General features: G+C 43.4%; 1 protein-coding gene across 16 annotated transcripts in view; it reads right to left on the reverse strand.

Moving 5' to 3' along the window:
- Window positions 1–15,947, reverse strand: part of PLEKHA7 (pleckstrin homology domain containing A7) — a 165,891-nt gene that overhangs the window by 38,864 nt on the left and 111,080 nt on the right. For 13 of the 16 annotated variants that reach the window (XM_081204560.1, XM_081204567.1, XM_081204566.1 and 10 more), the window contains 6 exons: window positions 15,586–15,764; window positions 14,815–15,291; window positions 4,161–4,683; window positions 2,039–2,125; window positions 1,534–1,653; window positions 332–385 (listed from right to left, as the gene is read on the reverse strand). In XM_081204560.1, the coding sequence (XP_081060686.1) occupies window positions 332–385; window positions 1,534–1,653; window positions 2,039–2,125; window positions 4,161–4,683; window positions 14,815–15,291; window positions 15,586–15,764 (1,440 nt within the window). The remainder of the gene's footprint in view (window positions 1–331; window positions 386–1,533; window positions 1,654–2,038; window positions 2,126–4,160; window positions 4,684–14,814; window positions 15,292–15,585; window positions 15,765–15,947) is intronic. The other 3 variants (XM_081204556.1, XM_081204553.1, XM_081204563.1) reach the window with 2 other exon arrangements.

Below are 15,947 nucleotides of genomic sequence, written 5' to 3' on the forward strand. Positions count from 1 at the left end.
ATTGAGCCCCTGGCACAAATATGTTGTGACATGGGGGTGCAGAAGAAGGGGGAACTGGCAAAAATACATTTCCTTGCATGAGTGGATGTGCCTTCAAGTAGTGCATGAGGCTCTCCGATTTTCTCCAAAATAAAGAGGTTGTTTTGATGTCATGTTATACTGTATATCCAGTGTATTTTACATTTAAAATTTACTCCAGTTACAGAAAAAAGAAATCAGAATATCAAAGGATTGAAAACTGATACTATAACATAAATACACTAATGAGGGTTGTATATAGAGGATAGATCAACTGTAAAATACTAAAATATTTTATACGAACATGTTTTACCTTCAAATCCAAATATTCAAGATCTTTCTTCAGCTGGATGTAGGTATCATCAGCCTGCAAATGGAAGTACATAAAAAGAATATAGAACAATCTATTGCAATACTGAACTCTGTAACTAACTAGCAAGTACTTCTGGGAACTTCTGCAAAAGCATATACATGATAAACTAGCTATCTAGGAAGACTTATCATTAACACACTGATGTTTATGGTTGAATGACAAATGAATACAGTGCATCAATGGCAGCACATCATCTTCATCAACCTTACAAACATCAAGATCACAGATTATTTTCCTTTCTACGCAGTTAGCTAACATGCAGGGCTATCAAAATCACTTGTACATTTAAAATTATTTAAAATTATCAAGACCTTTTTATGAGGAAGATATGAAAACATCTTCATTAAATTCACCATGTAAAATTTTTCCTTGATAGAAGTATTAATTCTTTGTTTTAAAAATATTTATCACTGTATCTATTACTTTCATCTAATTAGTGTAACTGATGGACAAAATATTTTTAGTTTTAATTTTCAAATAATATACAGAGACGACTACTATTTCATGCTCCATGAGGCACATCTTTGTGACACAAATAATTTTATCCTAAACTATAAACTAAAGCTCCTAGCTTAAAACATATCAAATCTGATAATTATTCATTCAAAGTAGAGTTATTGTTATACTGCTGCCTTTGATTGTTACTGGTATATGGTGCAAAAAGACAACTAGATTATGATAAAGTAATGGACACACAAATAGCTGACACAATGCTGAGCTAATACAGATACCCTCTCTAGTTCCTTAATATATTTCAGTTTGGGGGGGGGGGACAAGCAGCATGTGGTGAATTAAGCCACTTCCATCAAGAATGAGTGGAAAAGCTTACTTTTTTCAGCCAAAATTAATAAATCTGCAAGTTAGTAAGCTTGCCTCTTGAACGGATTTTTAAGGCAACAATCACAAAAACAAACATCAAAGCAAAATAATAGCAGTTATTCATATGCAACAGCATCCTATAGTTAAAAAAATGCTTACAATCTCCAGCACATGCCAGAGCAAAGTAAAACTATGAATGAACTGGGGACTTGAACATACTGAAGAATGGGCAAGAAAGCACAGACTTGAGCATGGTACCAGTGAAGCACTTGCAGAGTCACAGAATATCATATACAGCACAAATGAGCCAATCAGCAGCTGACCTGGTAAGAGGAATTAGTTGGCAAGTGCTGTAGTAATTGGGCGATTGTGTAATTTCGTATACTAGCCAACTTAGCCTGATGTCTCCTTAATCGAATGAGAAGCAATGTTAGCTCTTCAGGCTGTAGGTATTTGGACACATTGTAAAGAGGAAATTAGCAGTTTTCAGGGAGAGTCACTGTAGCTATAATTCTTCACCTAAGGTGCCCAGAAAATGTATATTTGACACAGTTAAGCAACCAGTTTGTATTTTTGTCTTTGATTGGAATATTGTACTTTAATGTCAGAAAACACAAAAGCAAATTCCATGAACAGTTCCGCTTATAATGACTTCAATGGCAGTTGAACGTAGGCCACATTTAGAGCCAGGAAGTTCAAGTTACTAGATTCCGTTAACAAGACATGAAAAATCAATAAAGAGTGTTTCGGACTCAGACATCCTTAGAAGTTCTAGTAAATTCAGCTGGTACATAGAAGGGGAAGGAAACTAGAAATGCTTATACGTACCGATTTCCCATGCAAACTTGGAGCACTTACAGTGTGGGTCATATATCCCATTGTAGGCATGGAACGCCTATCTACGTGTGCTGAGTTCTGTATAAATGGAAAGGCAGTATTAAAGAGTAATTTAAAATGGAATTTTCTTTTCTTAAACCCTTCAAATTCACACTTCCCATCCTTGCATCAAGGTGGATTGACTTAAATTGCCATTTGATGCAGCCAATACTGAGCTAGATGAACAAATAATCTGACTCGAAATAAGGCAGCTTTCTATGCTATAGTTATGTAAGCCCTCCCCTGCTGTCATGTGAATAATGCATGAAGCATGGTTTAGTTAAAGGGCATAAAAAGAGCAACAAACAGGGTCACCTAAGTGGGCACAATGGACAGACTTCCAAGAGATATATAGGATGGTATCTCCTGGAGCCAGGGAATGAATCTTTGTGCCTGTGGTGACTTACCAGTCTCTGGGTCTCTCAGTATAAAGCCTACAATAATATATGATCTACAGTGTCATATTTATACTGCTTTACCTCCAAAAGACATTTTTCCTCATCATTTTTTACATAGAAAAATATAACCTTTTAAACTTAAAGGGTTAGAACCAGACTAATTTAGTTGCACTTAGGTTGCACTGAAACCAATATGAAGTTACCCATGATTAATTTAGTTCCTACTGATTTCAGTGGGCACTAAGTGCCTTGGCGTCCTGAATTCAACCAAATAAATTTACACAGAGTCACTGACTCAGTAAATGTAGAGTTAACATGTTTATAGTCATGTGATGCTTCCATACATCATCTAGCCATATATATATATATATATATATATATATATATATATATATATGCAGGTTTTGGTGTCTTCGGGTGTCTTCCCGTGTAAGAGTTGGGGTGTCTAGGCGACGTTTCGACGAGGTCTCACTCGTCATCTTCAGGCTGGTGCTTTCGGCTTCTTGTTACTAGAACAGAGCAGGATCTCAGTGTTTGAGTTCCTATAAATACTGTTGAGGGGGTGTGGTGTATAGCCTCCAACGTTCTGGGCAGAGAGGGAGTTCCCAGGTTAGTGTGCCTTTTCTTCTTTTGTTCCTTAATTACTTGAGGGATATCTTGAGTGATTTCTTGAGTGATATTCTGAGTACCACTTAGGAGGGTCATATTCTGGTACTCAGAATATCACTCAAGAAATCACTCAAGATATCCCTCAAGTAATTAAGGAACAAAAGAAGAAAAGGCACACTAACCTGGGAACTCCCTCTCTGCCCAGAACGTTGGAGGCTATACACCACACCCCCTCAACAGTATTTATAGGAACTCAAACACTGAGATCCTGCTCTGTTCTAGTAACAAGAAGCCGAAAGCACCAGCCTGAAGATGACGAGTGAGACCTCGTCGAAACGTCGCCTAGACACCCCAACTCTTACACGGGAAGACACCCGAAGACACCAAAACCTGCATTCCTGTACCCGTGAAAATCTACGAAAGCAAATATATATATATATATATATATATATATATATATATATATATATATATGTGTAGGTTTTGGTGTCTTCGGGTGTCTTCCCGTGTAAGAGTTGGGGTGTCTAGGCGACGTTTCGACGAGGTCTCACTCGTCATCTTCATTTGGTGTCTTCGGGTGTCTTCCCGTGTAAGAGTTGGGGTGTCTAGGCGACGTTTCGACGAGGTCTCACTCGTCATCTTTGAAGATGACGAGTGAGACCTCGTCGAAACGTCGCCTAGACACCCCAACTCTTACACGGGAAGACACCCGAAGACACCAAAACCTACATTCCTGTACCCGTGAAAATCTACGAAAGCATATATATATATATATATATATATATATATATATATATATATATATGACAAAGGCTGCATCTCATTCACTTCACCTTGCCAGGGCATCACGTGTCTTTTTGAAACAAATTTTGCTCAACCTGCAACTGGCCAAGCACTGAGGACATAAATCCTGGCTTTGAAAATACAAGTTTCAGTGGATAATGTAAGAATATTGACAGTGAACATTGATCAAATAATCTAAAGGCTAGTACTTAGAAACGTTGCAGGGTAATTCTATTACACCTCATTAGTAAAGTCTGAAAAATATATCAGTAAAATTTACTCACTTTAATAGTTTGACTTCGAATCTTCATGGGTGATCCAGCAAAAGGAACATCTATCATTGGTCTCTCATCAGATGGTTTGACAGTAACCCTTTCTGCAGGAGTGTGTGGTCTTCGAGGTGGAAAAATTTTAGGGGGCCCAGGTGGTGGTATATCAGAAGGAGATGGGGGAACAGAAACTGAACGTGGAACATCTAATGAACTTCTTCCCTTACCACGGTCTGTAAAGTCTGGAGAACCAATATAAATAGGTGCTGTGGGACTGCCATGTTTAAACTGCTGTCTCTGTTGCCACTCATACAGCTGCCACACAGTACCATCTTTGTTAGCTCGTCTCTCATCATGGGACATCTTCAAGTGGCTAACCCGGTCTTGAGCATACTTGTAGTCACTTGGCAGATTGCGATTTGAGGGCGGTGAACTTCCTGAAGGCTGCCTGGTATTCTTTGGCAAGGTATGATAATTCTCAGGAAAAGATATGGAATGACTGGGCACTTGGCGAATAAGGGACTGATCAGATGCAAGACTGTTTGAGAAAAATTGTTTCATTAAGTATTAAATGAGAATGCAGCTATTATTAAAGTCAAGGTTTCACAAAATCCAACTTTAGAATTCCTTTATTTAATTGAAGCAAACAAGTATGTGTATAATCTCATAGGCCACAATAGCCTTTAACAATTTTTTCAGAGTTGACAGCCATTTGAAAGAGTGATGCCCTTTCATGGTGTACTTACTCAGGCTACTTTTGCCTCTGTTTTATCATGTTCAAAACCCTGCAAAATCTGCAGGCAAAATTTGGATTTTAAAAAGTGTGTTTGCACCATGTGAAGCAAGTTACTCAGCTCTTCTTAAAAACTGTCTGTCTCAAACCTGAGACAGTTTCCTTAGCAACATGTTGACCACTAGGTGGAGCATGCTATTAAACAAAATGTTATTTGTTTATCCTAAGGGTTCCCACCAGCACTTGCTGCCTGTCTTGGCAGAGCACTTAATGATTTTCTGTCTGTTGCAGCAAATGTGATGTGCTAGATGCTGTATGATTTGTAATTGTATTTTCATGAATTATTTTATTTTTTGTATTCTATTGCATTACGATTTGTATTCCAAATAATTCAAATTGTAACAAAATAGATAAAAGAATGAAAGAAGCGATAAAAACACAATTAAAATAAATATGATTATTTAACGTGGACATGCCACAGCCACTTGGATGCAGCTTGCAGACCACTTGTGGTCCATGGACTGTAGGCTGGAAACCCCTGCTTTATCCCAAAGAAAACAATCACCTGCAGTTGAAAAAAAGGAAGCTTTCAACAAGATATGTTCAGTAAACATACATGCATTTTGTGGAAACAGAAAGGACGTTTCTGATACATTATCATTTGCTAAAAATGTCTCTATCCTCAGTTGAGTTATTTGTAAAATAATATTCTCAGCAAAAAAAACAAGCAGATTCTCCCAAGGTTCTACATGACTTGACTACCTGGCTTCATGACAAGATTAATTATGCTTCATGACAAAAGTAGCTTAAAGCCTGAGCAGCCAATTTAACAGGAAACCATCATGTCACATAAGTAGTCTCATCTGTTGCACAATTAAGGAGCTATTGATTTAATGCATCAAATGACTTTACTGGGCCTTTTGCCAAGCTAACATTAAAAATCATTCTCACTTTTTTCTTGGAAGAAAACAAGCAAGGACCAGAAACACTTGGACTGCATCAACCAAGTAGCTGTTGGGTAGCATAAGCTCATCATGCTCATGCTATGAAGGGTGCCCATCAGTTAAGTGTTAGAACTAAATGGATGGAAGACAAAGGACCATATAATTGTAGAGCTGGAAGAGACTTCCAAGAGGGGAAGGGGAAGGGGGTTATTGACTTCTTTTGTTTTTGTTTTTATTAAGTATTTTGTATTTTGATCTTGTATTCTCTTGCTGTGAACCACCTTGAGAGCTAAGGGTGAAGGTAGTATGCAAATTTAATGAATGAATGAATGAATGAATGAATGAATTAGTCCAACCCCCTGCAATGCAGCAATATCAACTAAAGCATCCATGAAGGACGTCCATCCAACTTCTGCTTAAAAGCTGCCACGAGGGTGAGTCCACCACCTTCCAAGAGAGTCTGTTCCACTGTTGAACTGCCCACACCATCAGAAAGTTATTTCTGATGTTTAGTCGGAATCATAAAAAATACGAGACTGTGAGACCAGAGTCCTGACAGAGGAATGAATAGCTGGCAGAAAACAAATAAGCTCATCCTTGAACTTTGCACAAATTTCTCTGTACATTTTAACCGGACTTTAAGGCACTCCTTTTGCCCCTTCACAATTTTCCAGCTTGTATAACATGAAATTCACTGTCACTTTTATGTATGATGGTCAGTGAAAAAGTTCTAGTTTTGCAAGGCTTCTTCCTCACTATATTCCTTTCCATGAATATTTTGAATGAACTCTGTTCTGCCATTTCATCTTTCTGGTTTTAGAGAGAATGCTGTTAGTCCCAGCTATTTATTGGTAGAGAGACTGAACAGTTTACTTCTTGACATTGAGAGGTTTGCTATAAAATAGTTGGGAATAAGCACACATTTGGTTGAATTCAAACATGTGCTATCAGATGCAAAAGCTGTCTTCCGTTCAGCAGAGGACAGATATCCCCTTTGCTTGAGAGTATTCAAAGTATTGCATAGGAAAAGTGAAACTTGACATTTTTTTCCTTCCACTTCTGCAAGAGGTTGTACAAGCAGAAGCATGCTACAGAACCTACTATAACGCATGTGAACTACTGTGCTAACTCTTGTCCAAGCATTTGCAGAGCACAATATCCGACTATTTCCCTTCTGTGCAGTTTTTTTTATTCAATCCATTTAATTTCCATTTTTGCGTCTGCTAGTATAATTTTAAAAACAGCAACACAATACTAAAACACAACTTACATGACAAACCAAGGCGAGAGAGAGAAATGTGAGCTTTAACGCCTTTTGTATATAGTCCTTTATATAATAATGCTATATAGTTCTTAAACTGTCCATAGGGCAGCACCAATACAAAAAAGGGACAGCTGGCAACACCACTGGTTCACTCACAAACACACACAATGCCCCCCAACAACCCTCCCCAAATGTTTTCAAGCAATTTTTGGAATTCTGTTCTACTAATAAAGACAAGAGGCTTAACTGGTGGGACAGGTAGCATTGCTGACATCTGTATTTTGCTCTATTGAAAAGTATTATTATTATTATTATTATTATTATTATTATTATTATTATTATTATTATTATTATTATTATTATTATTTGAAACAAAACTTCCCAACAATGAGGATGTGGCTGCTTTCCAGAATGGAGAGAGTTGATGTAGCAGGGGGGCTAAGGTTGCAAGGGTGGAGTCAACACAGAACCTTCTGGTGTGCTCACACAGACCCAGCCTCTCCCTACTCGTAAGCAGTAGTGACGCTACTGCCGGGGATCTAGCATTGCAGCTCTGTCCCACTGGGTGAGCTGCTTCTGATCTGAAAACAAAAGAAAAATTCCACGGCTCCTTATTGTACACAATAGGCACTGCTGCCTTCTGCTTTTAAAATATTAAGCTTCAACCAAACCAATATATACCATGTATCACGAATGAAAGTTTATTTTGTCGAGGACCAAAGGCACATTTAAGCAAAGGCCCTAGTGTGGTGGGGCTTTTGACTTTAGCCTACACAGCTGTGATGGGATGATTTAGCTGCTTGTGCGTAAAATCGTGGTCCCTCAGAGTTTGTGCAACTCCACAAACCTCTGTGTGTGACAGAGCTCCTCAAACATGTCTGCCCTAGTCACTTGTAGATTCCGACAGTGGTTGTTTGCGGAAGCGCTTCCAGCATAGAAGCTCCTTAACGGAAACGCGTCTTCTGGACTCACGACATGGCAGCTTCCGGCGAAGAATGGGTCTCCCTATGGGAGCTTCTGACACCTCCCCGCTGTTCTCGCTGGACGTGTCCCTGATCCCTCCCTCTTCCCTGCTAGTTCCTGCTTTAGCTGCTGCGTCTCTCTCCGCATTCATGAGACCTTCCTCCAGAGACCCCTCTCTCCCCCTGCTGGTCCCTGCTTTCGCTGCTGACTCCCTCCCAGCCTCTATGAGCCCTTCCACCTCCCGTTCCTCCGATGGCAGTTCCCTGACATCCACCTCCCCTCCAGGGCCCCCTTCCCCCCCGCCCATTCTCTCTCCTCTGGGCGGTGAGGAGATAAAACCCCGAAAAGAATCCTCTTCATCTTCAGACGTCTCGAACATTTCCCTCCATCGGTCTTCGTTCCGGCTCGCTGAATCCTCCTCCTCCTCGGAATCAGGGAACCCCTCCAACTCTTCTTCTTCGTCGGTGGTGGCAAAGTATTCCCTCCGGAACCTCGCCACTGGCTGAGGTTTACGTGGGAACCTCTGATGAAAAGTTTCTATTAAAACCTCGTCATCTACATCCTCTGCCATGACCCAGGTGTTTTCCGACTCCGGTTCCCCTTCCCACATTACCAAATACTCTACTTGATCTCCCTTCCACCTGGAATCGAGAATCTCCGCTACATGGTAGCTGTGTTCCTTCTCCTCCATTGCTGGCCCCCTAGTGACCCTCCCTTCTCTGTCCCCTTTATACGGTGACAGCAACGACCTGTGGAAAACTGGGTGCAGCTTCATGTGGTTCGGTAACCGGAGTCTGAAAGCCACTGGGTTGACCTGCTGCGTGACTTCAAATGGGCCCAGTCTTTTGGGTCTTAACTTCTTACAACCCCCTTTGAATGGTAACCCTTGGGTTGACAGCCACACCTGATCCCCCACCCTAATGGTTTCACCTTCTCTTCTGTTTTTGTCTGCCTGCCTCTTATATTCCTCCTTGGCCCTGTTTAAGTTAAGTTGGAGCTGGCAATGGATCGCTTCCATTTCTTCTACGAACTGTTCTGCAGCTGGAACGCTCCAGTTCTCCCCTTCCCCCCCTGGGAAGGCTCGGGGATGGCACCCGTAATTAGCCAAAAAGGGGCTCATCCCCGTGGACACGTTCTCTGCATTGTTGTAGGCAAATTCTGCCAACGCCAGCTTCTCCACCCAATCATTCTCTCTGTCATTCACATAACACCTCAAATATTGCTGGAGGACGCCATTAGCTCTTTCCGCCTGCCCATTGGTTTCAGGATGCCGGGCAGTTGAGAAATTAACCTCTACATGCAGTAAGCTCATGAGCTTCCTCCAGAACCTGGAAGTAAATTGTTTCCCTCGGTCTGAAACCACCCTCAAGGGGGCGCCATGCAACCTAAACACATTTTCTACAAACAATTTAGCGGTTTCTTCTGCCGTGACCGCATGTGAGCAGGCTATAAAGTGGGCCATTTTGGTTAACAGGTCTACCACAACCATGATGGCTGTTTTCCCTCTGGACCTTGGCAGATCAGTCATGAAATCTATTGCCACTGTTTCCCATGGTCTTTCAGGTGTGGGTAGTGGTTCTAACAACCCTGCCGGTGCCCGCCTCTCCCCCTTGGCTCGTTGGCATTGGTCACACCCTCTCACATACTCCCGCACATCTTCCCTGACCTTGGGCCACCAAAATTCCCTGGTAACCAGCCACATGGTTTTGTGTTGCCCAAAATGCCCTGCTGTGGGGCTATCGTGCAGTTGCTTGAGTACCTTCTCCCTCAATTCACCTTCAGGTATATATAACGCTCCCTTGTAATACAACGCCCCGTTTCTCTCCTCAAAACCCCCGGGTTTGTCTCCCTCCCTCCTGAGACCCCTGAGTTTGTCCTGGGCGTATTCATCATGCACCGTTCCCTCTACCAGTTCCCTTTGCCCCACCAATGCCGCCCCACACACCCAGCGGTCCTCTGGAATGACATGGGTTTCTTCGGGTGCTCCCTCCCCCTCCAAATATTCAGGTTTGCGTGAGAGAGCGTCCGCCCTAACGTTCTCTGGTCCTGGCACGTAACAAATCTCAAAGTTAAATTTGGAGAACTCCTGGGCCCATCTCAACTGCCGTTGGTTGAGCACTCGCGCAGTTCTCCAATACTCTAGGTTCTTATGGTCCGTGCACACTTGCACCTTATGTTGTGCACCAATTAGCAGGTGCCTCCATCTCCGGAAAGCCTCATGAATAGCAAGAAGTTCCCGGTCGTACACCGTGTAGTTCCTCTCGGATTTGTTCAGCTTTCGCGAAAAGAAGGCACACGGTCTCCACTCTGACTCCTCCTTCCCTGGCTGCAGAAGAAGAAGCACCACCCCTATGGCTCTGTCAGATGCGTCTGTTTCGACCCTCAGCCTTTTTTGTAAATCCACATGCAGAAGTTGTCCTTCAGAGGCGAAGGCCCTTTTCAGTTCCTCAAACGCTCGCTCCGCCTCCGCAGTCCAAACAAATTTCTTCTTACTGCTGAGACAGTCCGTAATGGGCGCCGTCAGGTGTGCAAAGTTTCGGATGAACTTACGATAAAAGTTTCCAAACCCTAGGAACCTCTGCACATCCTTCTTGGTTTTGGGTGTTTTCCATTCCAGCACTGCCTGGACCTTGCCGGGATCCATGGCCAATCCCTTGTCTGACAGGCGGTACCCCAGGAATTCCACCTCCTTGGTATGAAACTGACACTTCTCCAGTTTCACCCACAGCCTGTTGGCTTGCAGCCTGCTCAACACTTCTCTGACGTCTCTCACATGCTGCTCCTCATTCTCCGAATACACCAACACGTCATCTAGGAAGGCCACGCAATTCTTGTAAAGCAAAGGCCCCAGTACGTGGTTCATAAACGATTGGAAGCACGCTGAGCCTGCTTGTAATCCAAATGGCATAACGAGATATTCAAATGCCCCCAAAGGGGTGAACATCCCCTTTCCTTATACGTATCAGGTTGTACGCCCCCCTTAGATCCAGCTTTGTAAAAATCTTTCCCTTCCGCACCCTGGTCAAAATGTCATCAATCCTGGGCATAGGGAAAGCCACTGGTTCTGTCACTGCATTTAACCCCCTGAAGTCACACACAAGTCTCGGCTTGTCCGTGTTCTTTTTATCCACAAAAAACACTGGGCTACCCCCCGCTGCCTTGGACTCTCTGATGAAGCCTCTCTTCAGGTTCTTGTCAATGAACTCTCGCAACTCCTGCATTTCTCTGTCTGACATGGCATACAACTTGCCTACAGGAAGCTGTGCTCCAGGGAGTAAATTGATCTGACAGTCAAAGGGCCTATGCGGGGGTAGTTGGTCAGCTTCCTTCTCGCTGAACACGTCGCTGAGATCTGCGTATTGTGGTGGTACCTTCACCTTCTCCATTACTTCTGTCCCTGCTAGGGTGGCTTGGGCCCCTGCTGAACCCTTTTCCCCTTTGCAGTGTTCTAAGCAATGTGCTGAACCAAAGGAAACCACTCTCTGATGCCAGCCCACCAGCGGATCATGTAGCGCTAGCCAGCTCATTCCCAAAATAATGGGAGCGCCTCCCAAGGTGGCCACATTAAACGCTATCAGTTCTGTGTGCCTTGCCACCCTCATTATCATTGGGACGGTCTGCAAGCTGACTCCTCCTCCCAACAACTCCCTGCCATCGATCGTGGTCACCTGCAGGGGGTTGCTTAAAGGGATCGTCTGTATCTGGTGTTCAGCAGCAAACTCTTTGCTCATAAAATTGCAGGAGCTGCCTGAGTCCAACAGCGCCTTTATCTTTAGGGGGTGTCCATTTTGCAGCTCTAGCGACACTTCAATCACTAGAGCAGGTTGAGGAGCTTCTGGCATGGGCACTTTCACTGCTCTTTGGCCTGGCTGCTGTGCCCCTACTGTGGCAACCAGGCGTTGGCTTTTACCTGCTCCGGTTCTCCCTGCTCTCTTCCCTCAACAGCTCCCACCATCCCTTGCCATTCCTTCCTCTGGGGGCAGACTCTGGCAAAGTGGCCTGGCTGTTGGCAGAGATAGCATTTCCGGGCGCCTTTTCCCTCCTTCTTAGCCCCCTCACTGGGCTTTGAAACTGCGCGCGCGCGCGCTGTTCCGATTTCCATCGGCTCTGCCGGCGGGAAAGTTGTCTCTGGAATCTCAGGAATGCGGAACTCCTTCCAGCGTTCCCCTTTCCCTTCCCGCCTCTCCAAAGCTCTCGCCTCCTGGCGTGCTCCTATGGTCAGCGCAGATTTAGTCAGCTGATCCATGGAATCCACCCTAGGACCCCGGGACAGTTCGTCTTTCACAGCCGAAGCCAGACCTTCTTCAAATAGCATTTGAATGGGTGCCGCCGATAAGTCCCACCCCAATCTGTGAACCAGCACAGTGAACTCAGTCCAGTACTCACGGACAGATCGGCTTCCCTGCTTGCAAGCCATTAGCTGTCTGCGCACCACTCCTTCCTCAATATCGCTGGAAAACATGAGATCCATTGCACGAAAGAACTTCATGGTGTCCTTTAGGACGTCATTGTGCGTTGCCATCAGGGGCCTAACCCAGTCTCTCGCCCCCTTTTCAAGATGCCCAATCACAAAAGCCACTCGCGATTCCTCGTCAGGGAATTCATCAAACTGCACATTGAGGGCATATTGCATCTCTGTTCTAAAGGCATGATAGTCCTTGGGGTCCCCCCCAAATTTCTGCACCAATCCTGGTACCTTTCTGTTGAACTGGGTGGCTCTCCCCTTCTTGTCTGCATCCTGAGCCCTTCTCTCCTCAAGCCTAGCCGTCTGCAGCGCCAATTGGATTTCCAACGCTCGGTACCTATCTTCCAAGCTTGGACCCGTTCCAACTCCTGCCTCTCCGGCTCTGGCTGGGTCGCTCATGATGCCTTCTCCTGCACAGGCAGCTTACAAAGACTGTCGGAATGCTGTGATGGGATGATTTAGCTGCTTGTGCGTAAAATCGTGGTCCCTCAGAGTTTGTGCAACTCCACAAACCTCTGTGTGTGACAGAGCTCCTCAAACATGTCTGCCCTAGTCACTTGTAGATTCCGACAGTGGTTGTTTGCGGAAGCGCTTCCAGCATAGAAGCTCCTTAACGGAAACGCGTCTTCTGGACTCACGACGTGGCAGCTTCCGGCGAAGAATGGGTCTCCCTATGGGAGCTTCTGACACCTCCCCGCTGTTCTCGCTGGACGTGTCCCTGATCCCTCCCTCTTCCCTGCTAGTTCCTGCTTTAGCTGCTGCGTCTCTCTCCGCATTCATGAGACCTTCCTCCAGAGACCCCTCTCTCCCCCTGCTGGTCCCTGCTTTCGCTGCTGACTCCCTCCCAGCCTCTATGAGCCCTTCCACCTCCCGTTCCTCCGATGGCAGTTCCCTGACAACAGCCTTTACAGGGTATCCTCCCCTTTAAGAGTTAGTGGAATAAGAAAATCAGTTTTAGTTTACACAATGATATGCTACTAATCTCCAGTATATAAATTGCTTTGCACAGGCTCTCACCTTTGGTCTAAAATCTCACCTATCTCAAAAGCAGCTTTTCAAATGACACATGGAGATTATGTAAGGAAATAAAAACCAGATGCTTCACTATACACAGAGTCTGCAAAATCAGGCCTCTTATGATTTGCATTGTTCTCAATATTTTTGAATGATAGTAATATAGTAATTTAGAGCACAATGCTGGCATGAAGTTGCAATGTTCAAGCTAATCAGCAAATCTTGCTGGTATCTCAAACAGTTATCATGCTTTTTATGTTAGCCCAAAGTGCTAATCAATTATCACTTTTATGCATCCATTATTCTAATACACAAAGATCTGTCATGAAGCATGGCTGCACAGAAACAGCATTTTGTAACCAAGAAAAAAGAAAATGAACAATGTAGATTAATTACTATACTACATGAAATGCTAAGGGAAATTCAAATAAGTAAGTTGGTTTTGGCAAAAAACAACAACACTAATGCATATGGTGTCATACTGAAAGTTTGGTCTATTTGTGAGGAGTATTTTATCTTGACCATAAAGAATAGCTGACAGAATAAGAAAGAAGCAACACTAGTTTTTGTAGCATTATGTAAAGGGGAATGACCTAATATATGAGAAGTATATAATAGCCTATAAGCAGTTTTCACTGGTCTGGTTTTGCACATCACACTTAGAACAAATTTGCAAATATGTGAAGGCTTCTGGACAGATGTTTGAAGCCATTCCAAGCACAGTCACACCACAGATTTGTGTGATGGCATTATGATGTTGGTATTTTTCATTTCAATCCATTTGCTAATGATCTCTAGCATGCCAGAGGTGAATAATGTGAGCATCACACATTAGTTTAAAGCAGAGGTGGCTAACAGTTTTTGGTCCAAGTGCCACATTCACTCTTGGCCAAGCCTCCAGGAAGTCACATGCAAAGGTTGGATGTGGCCACCCAAGCCTCTCACATACATGCACACAGGACATACCCAGCCACAGAATCATGCATGCAAACACACACACACACACACACACACACACACACACACACACACACACACACCTCTCTCTCCTTCTTTAGTTGATCCATGCAGATCAGGTAAGGAGGAGGCGCTATCACCCTTCCCTTCTCATCAAATGATCAATCTGATGACTAAGGATGGGAAATTTGCATCCCTATCAGGACACAGAGCCAGGTGTAGAAGTTTTGCTGCCACTAAAATTGACAGCGTCTTGCAGCCCCCCCTTGCTAAGGCCCTAGCAACCCACTTTAAAGCAATAAAACAGACCATCTAAGCTTATTACTAACCTTTTAGGGTCTCCTTTTTGGACTTTTACCCAATGCTCTATGTGAGCCATATTGTTTTTCCTCTGTGTCTGCTTTTTCTGAGCTGGTCTGGAAACAAATCCTTGTTTATATAAACCGATACCATTCTGCTCCACTAGGCCAGGACTTGTATTTAACGAATTGGAAAGTGTTCCATTCTTCTCAACAGGCTGAGCTCTCTGGGACCGAGACAGACTTGACTCTGTATTCAATGTGCCAACTTCCGATACCAATGGATGTTTAGATTTCTCCCTTTTTGATTCCACCATGTTCTTCCTGACAGCATAATGCTCATCTTCTATTGCTTTTCTCATCTCTTCATGCTTATCATATGCAGAGGTTTCAGGAGATTTTCTGTAACATCCCTTTGCATCAGCAGAATCTAACTTTCCACATTGTTTGCAGGCATCCACATGATTAGCTTGAGGAACAGCTTGCTGATCTGGATTTCCTGTTTCTCTAAGGGGAAAAAAATATGTGCACTAAAAGTCAACACTTTATTTGTTGACACTGTACCTTTAGTAAGTTCTCTTTGTACAGACTTAATGCTTAGCAAACTTCTGTAATGCTAAGTGATGCCTCAGAGCTCTTAGTTTTGTCCCATCGCCTAAAGGCTGATACGCTATTTATGCAGACGTCATTCAGATTTAATATATGAATATTTTTTAAAATGCAAAATGTACTTTTTAACATTGCATTGATATCTGAGACACAAACAATGGAAATCTAAATACAAACGATCCCCGAACTTGCCTCTTTGGTGATGAACGTGTTTGCATAAGAGCAGCTTGATTCATAGCACGGATCCAACCATTCATATCTTCTTGAGTATCTGCACTAAAGTAGTACGTGCGCATCCCTGAATGCTCTGCCTGAGAGCCAATAACAGAACTCTTGTTATAGATATAAGCCCTCATGCCTGTATGGACAGCCTGCAACAGTAGAAAGAAAGATGAATTAGGTAATTTTAAGGAAGGAGGGTAGGCAAAATTCCCTACATATGAACGTAGGTTGGGAGGTTTTTTTGTCTGTTTTTTGGTCACATCTGATGAAATGTGCTGTTTTCCCTCCCATTTGCTTTCAACACTTTATTGTTTGAGCACCCCACTCTCCCA

This window comes from Podarcis bocagei, assembly GCF_964188305.1.
Source record: "Podarcis bocagei genome assembly, chromosome: 1".
NCBI lineage: Eukaryota > Metazoa > Chordata > Lepidosauria > Squamata > Lacertidae > Podarcis > Podarcis bocagei.